Source organism: Ostrea edulis, chromosome 1 (genome assembly GCF_947568905.1).
Source record: "Ostrea edulis chromosome 1, xbOstEdul1.1, whole genome shotgun sequence".
Taxonomy (NCBI): Eukaryota; Metazoa; Mollusca; class Bivalvia; order Ostreida; family Ostreidae; genus Ostrea; species Ostrea edulis.
Genome location: NC_079164.1, coordinates 92,963,129 through 92,972,873, shown reverse-complemented (window position 1 = coordinate 92,972,873; position 9,745 = coordinate 92,963,129). Strand labels below are relative to the sequence as shown.

At 34.2% G+C, this 9,745-nt stretch overlaps 1 protein-coding gene across 7 annotated transcripts in view; it reads right to left on the bottom strand.

Annotated features, from left to right (window-relative positions):
• Nucleotides 1-127: 127 nt before the first annotated feature.
• LOC125673710 (NAD kinase-like) overlaps nt 128-9,745 on the bottom strand; it is a 28,374-nt gene continuing 18,756 nt past the window's right edge. For all 7 annotated transcript variants that reach the window (XM_048910515.2, XM_048910516.2, XM_048910518.2 and 4 more), the window contains 9 exons: nt 7,775-7,904; nt 6,504-6,612; nt 6,312-6,397; nt 6,074-6,176; nt 4,842-4,975; nt 4,623-4,722; nt 4,087-4,244; nt 3,378-3,460; nt 128-3,249 (listed from right to left, as the gene is read on the bottom strand). In XM_048910515.2, coding sequence (XP_048766472.1) covers nt 3,075-3,249; nt 3,378-3,460; nt 4,087-4,244; nt 4,623-4,722; nt 4,842-4,975; nt 6,074-6,176; nt 6,312-6,397; nt 6,504-6,612; nt 7,775-7,904 — 1,078 coding nt within the window. In that variant the 3' untranslated portion in view covers nt 128-3,074. The remainder of the gene's footprint in view (nt 3,250-3,377; nt 3,461-4,086; nt 4,245-4,622; nt 4,723-4,841; nt 4,976-6,073; nt 6,177-6,311; nt 6,398-6,503; nt 6,613-7,774; nt 7,905-9,745) is intronic.

Below are 9,745 nucleotides of genomic sequence, written 5' to 3'. Positions count from 1 at the left end.
AGTGAAGCTGCCTGAATCACAAACAGCCATGAGGAGCTTGCTGCTAGTGACTCCTGTATGATCAAAGAAAATTGTCTTTCGTTGTAGGTACATGTATATACATGCACTAATAAAAACAAATGCATGATAGGTTTACTTACATGATTTATTTTATAACAAATAATAAAACTGATAGTATTGTTTATATAAAACATTATCAGAGACAAACTTTGTGGAGCAACAATGCATTTTCATACAAAACGCCATTCTATAACTTAAAATTATATAAGGAGCAATCTTCATTAACATATAAATTTCAGATGCACATCGAATCCTAGTGAATCATTTGTGAGCTGTGCAAATACTATCCAAACCTGCAATATGTCTACTTTTTGTTTTACAAGAATAAATATTCGAACATGTACCGTTATTCCCAGTGGATGTTTTCAAATTGCAATATCCCTGAAAAATCATGTACTAATAGCAGACCAGGAAAGATTCACTGTTATTTAGATTGCTTATACCCAATGGAGTTGTCATTTGTCATAATGACCACATTCAGTTCAGACATGCAGACTACATACTCAAGTACTCAACAGATAATATGGTAACTTTTGCATCATGGGTAAATTTTAAATGAGTTCAGTTATGAATTGCGAACACATGAAATAAAAAATTCACCCACCAGCAAAGACCCTGCTGAATATAGCTTTAAAGGGACTGGTTCACGATTTTTGATAAAAATATTTTTCATTTTTGATGGTAAACATTAAAACTATAACTCATTTGATATTGACAGCCAAAATTTTGACCTTCTGAATGCAAGAATTAAAGCAATATTTTACCCTTAAATCTGTGTTGTGTAAACAAAGACTCAAGTCTTTTTATGTATACAAACAAGTAAAATATTGATTTTGTAATATAAAGCATCTTAATTTTGTATAGTCACAAACTTTAACTTTCAGATGACACATTTACCCCAAACATTCTCAAAATCTGAAAGATATAATACACTTAGATCGATATCCATTTCTTTTGAAAATTTCATAAACAATAACATACCGCAATCTTTGTTTACAAAACAAAGAATAAACTCTCTAAAATGAGCTTCTTTGATCATGAATAACCTAATTTTTATGTGAATTCTTTTAAACACATTGGACAGTAGATTTTGATCATTAAAAGTGAAAAAGAAAATTTTGGGTAAAATCGAGAATCAGACCCTTTAAATGGCAGCACATATATTAAGAACAGCAAATGTTCATTAATTATATAGATTTGTACTAAAATCAAATATAAAAAATTGTAAAATTGCAAGTGTGAAGTAGTCAAAATGAAAATGTGATTAAACTTCATACATACTAATTACTATGCATGACTTCACTTAAAGTCTTAAACTCAACTACAAGAACTGCCAACTTCCTACATGTACAGATGTACTAATTTATCATGTACGAAAATCAAGTACAGTGTTAATATATTCATTTTCAGTAATTTACTTGCACCAAGCTTAAAAATAAAATGAACTCCAACAAGATTATAACAGTACATAATACGCCCGTGAAAAGCTGATACAGGGTGTTTTTCTTACACTATGATTTGTAGAACTTGGCTTCAAGTAGCATCCGCAATCATCAGGGTGTGACATACTTACTTTGCATTGTTAAAACAGAAAAATCATGTACTCTCTGTGTAATATTTTCACTTGGCATAAAAAAGATGTGTACCAAGTTTGATGGTGCTAGCCCCAACAGTTCGGTCTGTAATCCGCTACTACGACCTTGACCTTTAACCTTGAGAAACAATAGCATCCTCTATTTGGCATAAAGTGTATGTTTACCAAGTTTGACTGTCCTAGCCCCAACAGTTTGGTCTGAATACTGCCTACAAGGCTTTCCTACTAAGTGATCTGTGACTTTGACCTTGAAAAGTAATGGGCATCTTCCTCTCATTATGATGATCAAAGTTACCAACTTGCAATATTTTGGAACTTATGTTTCAGTTTGTATCCTGCCTACAAGGTCTTCTGTGATACTGCAACCTTGACCTTTGACCTCTAACCTTGAAAAACAATAGGTATCTTCCTCTCATTATGGTGATTAAATGTTCCAAGTTGCAATATCCTGGAGCTTACAGTTCAGTCTCTATCCTGCCCACAAGGTCCGGACAGACAGACGAACGACGCCATATCATATGCGTCTGTATAAAAAATGAAAATTTCGATTTTTGCAATAAAATAGAAAGGTCAGTCTGTGGAATACACTTAAAATAAATCATGACCAAATGAACAGATTCAAAGTCCTTAGGTCCTACAAAAATGGTCCCTTTGTTATGGACCGTTTCCATGCCCATCACATGAATGCCATTGTTATGTTCCATAAGATAAAGCCTACATTATTTATCAAACTACAAAATACTGTTAAAGTAACTGAAATTTTAAAATGCTATAAGAATATTTAAATTTACGAAGTAATATACAATATCATGTTTAGAATGAATACATTTGTTCTGCACACAGCTTATGAAACATGTACTGTATCTAAATACAAAAGAATATACTTCATTATTAATAGCATCTAATACTAAATATTACCGCCCAGTGGGTATTTTCTGTGGTTTTCCATTTCTTGCGGATATAAAAAAAAATCCGCAAAAATTACAATCGCAAAATATATATACATGCATATAGGTATAATGCAACTGCAGAAATTGGAAACGCAGAATATGATTTGCTACCATTTACAGATGGAATTGTAAAAATCTCCTATCACAGAAAATACCCTATATACGGTATGTTAGCAGAGAATCTACTACTAATAATTGATATTCATATTTGTGCCATATTGAAATGCCTTCACCAAAAGGGTGTGATTTTCCTGAAATTGTATCTTATGAATATAAAAGCTCTATCATTGCTTTCTAACTTCTACTAGCTCTGCAGTAGTCATAGCAGTGTGCAAGGAATATTGCTTCCATCAAAAATGAATGTAAGAAATGTCTTCTAATCCGATTTTCTTCTCTGATGACATATTCACTCCACTAGGGTGAATAATATGGTGACAATACTGTTTCTCTACTTTGTGCCAGAGCTCTTGCTAACTACTGTCACTTGTACTGTTGGTGCTGGATGACTCTCTTAAACCTGGCATGGGTTTTTGAGGTTTTCGTACATTCCAGTGCAGGCATTCTGCTAGTGACTCGAACCAGTCATCCATCTGATCCTTTGCACAAACAGAGGGAACAGGATATTGAGCTGTGGTTATTCGAACACTGGAAAACCAAAGAAGTATTTTATTTTACAAAGAAAGAATTTCTGTGTTCTGTCGGTAAATTCTCTTTCATTCAAGAACATATTAAGAGAACAATGAAATAGTTTTCGCTTGTTACAAGGCAGTTACCTGTCTCCTTGAAAAATTTCTTGTCTATTTCTTCCATCAAGTGACACCCAAACAGAATTCCTAGCCTCGGGAGAGACCATTATCTGAATAAGATTGAACTTTTTACAATTAGAGCTTCTCACTGAAATGTTTCAAATATTTCTGAATCCGTAAAGTCAAGCCATCTTTGGGAATTTCCAAAAAGTATTCTTCACACTGAAGACCTGTAATTCCAGGTTGTCGGATATGATCAAGATGCATATTTTGCAATCTGTCTTTCCTCAATACATAGATTAGGAAACATGATATTGAATATCAACAACTGCTTACACGTGTATGGACAGTAATCGATTTCCTTGTGAAACCATTAACCTGTCAATCAAACTTTTTAAGTGATTTCTAGGACAAAATGCTGATTCTTGTATTAAATTTTTTTTTTAAAAAGCACATAAATTAATTAGATTCCCTTGTATAATGTGCAATCCATCACTGTAGAGTAACAAGGTAATCTGTACCCAATTGTCATGTTACAAAAGTGAATGTTGAATTAGGTGTTCATACACATGATAGAAATTGTTTGGATAAATACAAGGTGTCCCCTGTGGAGAGGACCCTCTGAATCAAGGCGACCATCAAGACAGCTTCGACCGTAAGTCTCGAGAATGATCATCTCTTCTTTACACCTAAAAGAAATAGTATCACAGTCGTTTGATATTACTTCACAGCTAACCTTTATTTCTGCTCCTGCTGGAACAACAACTGGTCGGAATGAGAGAGAGTGAGGACAGATTGGTGTGATGACTATTGCAGGGACATTAGGGTGAACCATAGAAGCACCTGCAGCTACTGCGTAGGCTGTACTTCCTGTGGGTGTGGATATGATGAGACCTGAAAGGTAATTTACTAACTAAGCATCTGTCTGTGTCTCCATTGTTTTGTTTTAAAATGGTTTGAAATACTGTCAAAACTCGTTATCTCAAACTCGATGGGACCGAGAAAAAATTAATCGAGGATCAAATACTTAAAGAATAAGTGGTTGGGACTTCCGAATCACTTTGACATATCCATGGTATTCAAGATATCAGTGTTTGTGACACCGAAGATCAACTGTATATCATTCATGGGAATGTACTTGTCGAATCATATTTCTACAGGTAAATATGGACTAATGAACAATGCTGAACTTTCACTGATGTATTCAATTGAAATGCTTGAGGTATAAAATACAATAGGGATGTGTTACATATGCAGACTTTGTAAACTCACCATCTCCCTGAACTGTGGTGACCAGCCTGCCCTCCACATACAAATCGATATTACTGAGGTAGGGAGACTGCCCTCTGTCTACGACTACTTCATTGAACACCTGACAACACAATGCACAAAATTAGTTAGTAAAGAGTATTCCTTCCTGCAAACTAGACACTTATGAGCATCTTTCAGGTACAGGTTTGCCTAATACATGCGCAGTGGTGAGATACTTACAAGCATATGAGATTTGGACTGAACAGTACTTTGAGATCTCTGTATTTGCTTCACATGTGGGATTTTGGATATATGAGAATCCTTCCTACATATGACACACTTCAGTCTGGATCGCAAGAGCAATCCAGCGTTTCCTGTCAAATTAAGAACAAATTGAAACCTTCACTATCTGCAAAAATGACCTTTTCTGATGCTAAGTTAAGACACTATATATGGGTAAGGGGCAAAGAGAAAAGAAGTTGATCTCAAAACATAACAGTGACTGACTTACAGAGCTATAGCCTTCATCATTCCCTAGCAACAGAGGTGTAGGTTATCCGAGATTCCTCGAATTCTTACACTTGTTTTTCTATACTGACATGTGCAAGGGAGAATCGGAGCAGATGCCATACTGAAATATGGAATTCCCTACTACCAGCTGCTATCACAACTTTCCTTACCACTTGTTTCATAATTCAATATTGTCTGACCATTGGGACACTGAAGTTTCATTGTAGAAATGTTTTGCATGATTTAAACAATGACGATTTTGTATTTGTTTGCCGATGTCATCCACAGAGGAAGAAAATGACAGTGATGCTCAAGTGTAAATTAGTTACAATTGGTAGTGAAGATGATGCATGATCAATGCAACACATAGGTTTGACTACAAACATGTGAAATGACCCTCTAAAATGAAACTGCACCTTGGTGGTTTGGCATTAAAATACATGTATAATAAAAAAAAATTTTAAAAAGATACAGTGTAAGTTGTGACACCAGCTGATGGCAGTTAGTTTTCAATGAAGCATCAAATCTGCATCTTGCCTTCATGTCAAAATACAAAAACAAGCACATGGGTCAAAAGAATCTCCATTTGAGTTGTAGGAAAGATATATATTATAGTAAATAGCATATTCATTTGAATCTTCTGCATTGGTTTGGCCTTGGAAATAAGATTTGAGCTATCTTTTATCTACCTTCCAGGGATGGTTCAAATATTGCATTAAGGTCTGCTGGTTTTCAAGCTTTAAAGGAAGTTCAATGGTAGGAAAATTCTGCAATTTCTTCTGTGCAAGACTTTGAGAGTCTACTTGGAACCAAATTTCAATTATACTCCAACACAAAAATTCTGTGTTCTTATCGATTTTAAAGGTCACCCGATACATGTATTTTGTTTTGAATACATCATGCTGCAAGGGGGAAACTTTTTTATTAATTATCAAATGCAAAGACGTATAACTCAACGATACCTTCAAGAACTTGTGTGACTTGCTCTTTGTAATCATGAAAGCTAAATGGTGTCAGAAATCCCAAAGATCCCATGTTGAAAGCCATAACCGGAGGCATGCTGGTCTGCAAAATGAAAAAAGAACAAATATCTATCTGTTATGACACTAAAAGAAAAAACAGAAAAATATATATGCATTACCAATTCACATAAGAAAAAATTGAATAAAAATGAAAAGTTTCATAATAATTACACCTCACCTGGAAGAGAGATGATGCATAGAGCAAAGTACCATCTCCTCCCAAACATATCACAAAGTCAATTTTGTTGGTCAAGTCATCTTTCTCTAAAGATCAAAACAACTCTTATAACAAAGGATGAATTATATCATTTCTTCTTTTTCCTCAAGGTAATAAATTCTCAATGACATTGTGTTTTTAAATTTTACCAACCTTCTTCAAATGTTTGTATTTGTTTTTGAAGTTCTTGACACATTGGGTTGCCTGTACACACTGCATCATCAAACACAGCCTTTTCTACATACACTACCATGTTTTTCTCCTTCAAAAGAATTAATAGAATTAAAAGAATAGCAAATTGGCAAATACAGTAATACCTTGAGCAACATCACAACACTTTCTTCAAAATAATTGGAACAAAAGATATTATATTTTCCATAGTGCCCCTCCTCCCCCAGCCCAAGAAATTAGATCTTTTCATGATTCCAAAATGATATGTCACCACAATAAAACCTAAACTTGATTAAAAATCTAATTTTCAATAAATTAAATAATTTGTGGACATGATTTTTGATTGTTTTTGTTAAAGAAATAATTTTAAAGATCTTTTATAAAGAAGTGGATGATGAATCAATTCAGGGAGCAAGCACAAAGAAAAAAGAACAAAAAATTTTTGTGGTAAAATCATTTTACACCCAAGCCGTCAACTATGGCACCACTCGGATTGTTTATTCATGCGACATGTAAACATAAACTGGGCTCGTGCCTTCTTTTGAAAACGAAAAGTTTAGATGTCTCAAATACATCTTTGTGTCAGTTTTTGAAATTTAGGTTTCTTGCTATAATTTACACGTATGAAATAAAATCATGTTATTGATTTTAATGTCTAAATAATTTTTTGTACCGAAATCAGTTCCATGCCCCTTTAACACTAAGGCATATTCAAAATACTGCAGATTGGAATGCCATATTCATACATGCTTCTACAATCCCTGTGTTACATAGTCATCGTATTCTTGAAGTATGATCAGTGATTGTGTAATGTTTTTATTTTCCAAAAATTGATAGAATCCTTCATTGGTATGAGCGTGGAAATTCCACCGAGGGGATCAGATTCGTTGTCTAGGACAAGGCTTTGCACCCATAGGCAGACAGAAAGAGAGACTGCCAAGGTAATTATGGCTTCTCCCAAAAAACTTTGTTTGTGGGGGGTATAAAATCAGGTGTATTAAGTCAGTTGATATTTAGAATTCCGAGTTGTCAGCTGATATGTAGAATTCTGAGCTTTTTCAGATGACAGAAGGCCAGAATATAACAACAGAGGCAGTGATCGATGCACCTCAGAATGTGATAAATGCATGCAGGTAGACATATCTATAACACGATGCCCCTTGGGTAGTAAAAATGTTATTAGTAGTAAAAATTTTGAGTTTTTGTTTAGAATTATGCAGATGTTTACCCACCAGACAATATTGAGACAGTACCTGAATTATCCACTTCACAAGTTGGGTGAACGCAAACAAGGCGTTCTCGTCGTGCATCTTTTTGATGATGAGGACTGTGAGGGGGGGTTTGTTCCAATTTAGTTTCTGACTTCCTGGATCTGGAATGGTCCTGCATAAAAGTTTTATAGTATATAACTCAGAAAATTGTAGGGAGCAATGAAAGAAAACTTGGTCTATACTGCATTTTCAGTAAAATTGGTCAATGGGGTAAAGTAGTGCAAAGTGTTCTTTTTAAAGGGACATGGACACAATTTGAGCAGAAAATTTTCAATTTTTATTTTTCCATTTTAAATGTTTAAAATGCTTAACTAAGGTATTTCTAATGCTCAGCAAAAATTTGAATGTCAGTTGTTGAGATGCATTGGAGATACAGAGCTCACAATTCTTTGTTATGTAAACAAGGCCCTTGCCATATTTTTGTTTACATAGATAAATATACTAGTAAATTTTAAGTTAAAGTAGATTTTTTCAATTTATAAGTTAATTCTGAACACAATTAAATAGTTTCTAGTGTTTAGCACATCTCATTTTGTTTTAAACACGCTATTTTTCTATTAAGCAATCTGTATCTAAACAAAAACATGACATGAGCCTTCAATTGTTTACATAACAAAGAATTGTGAGTGCTGTATCCTACTTGTAACTCAACAACTGATATTCAAATTTTGGATGACTATTAGAAATACTTAATTAAGCATTGATAACAATAAAAATGGAAAAATGAAAATTTTCCAACTCAAATTGTGTCCACGCCCCTTTAAGGGGAAAATGTGAGGAAATTAAAGAAGTTCCATCTAGATTCTGTGATGTCGAGGCAAACCTATGATGATGTTAAGAAAGGAATTTTAAAATATTTTCCTTCTCTTTGATCATGTATCAATTAAATTCAAAACCTACATCATTTTGCCAGATATTTTCCTCCATTGTTTAAACTCATGTCCCCTGACCCCACCATTACTTTAAAAGGAACTGAATCACGATTTATCACCAAATTTTGTTTTTCACTTTTAATAATCAAAATCTACTGTCTAATGTATTTGAAAAGGCTCACAAAAATATTAAGGTTATACATTATCACAGAAGCTCATTTTAGAGAGTTTATTATTTGTTTTGTAAACAAAGACTGCAGTATGATATTGTTTACGAAATTTTCAAAAGAAATGGATATCGATCTAAATTTATTTTATCTATCACATTTCAAGTATTAATTCCTTTGGGAAAATGTGTCATCTAAAAGTTAAATTTGTGACTGCTTTGAATTACAAAATTAACATTTCACTGGTTTGTTTGTAAACATCGAAAGACTTATCTTTGTTTACGTAACAGAGTTAAGGCTAAAATATTAGTCTTATCCTTGCATTCAGAAGGTCAAAATTTTGTCTGTCTACATTATATGGGTTTAATTTTTAATATATCACATCAAAAAAGAAAAATATTTTGTTCTAAAAACATGAACCAGTCCCTTTAAAGAATAAGAGACCTATGGGCCACAATGCTCACCTTAGCCCTCCTGTTCTTCAGAGAAAGACTTTTTAAAATATCTTTTCTCTCTTTCATACCATGATAAAACTGAACCTCGACCCAGCCACATGGGGTTGTAAACTTCCATCCAAACAACATGGTGATACCTCAAAATCAATAGGACTTACATGGCCTCGTTGTTCTGGTGAGATTTTTAATAAGAAGGTTCTCAATTGAAAACTATGAAGGTGTCAGGCAAAGATTGATTGATGTTTTCGCCACACTCAACAATTTTTCAGTTATCTGGTGGCTCCCAGTTTTTATTGGTGGAAGAGAGAACCCAGATACACTGATCTCCACCGACCTTCCAAAAGTAAACGAGGAAACTTTCTCACTTACCGGCGCAAGCGGGATTCGAACCCACACCGACCAGGTGCGAGGCCATGTGATTTTGGGCATGATGCTCTAACAACTCGGCCACGGAGGCCC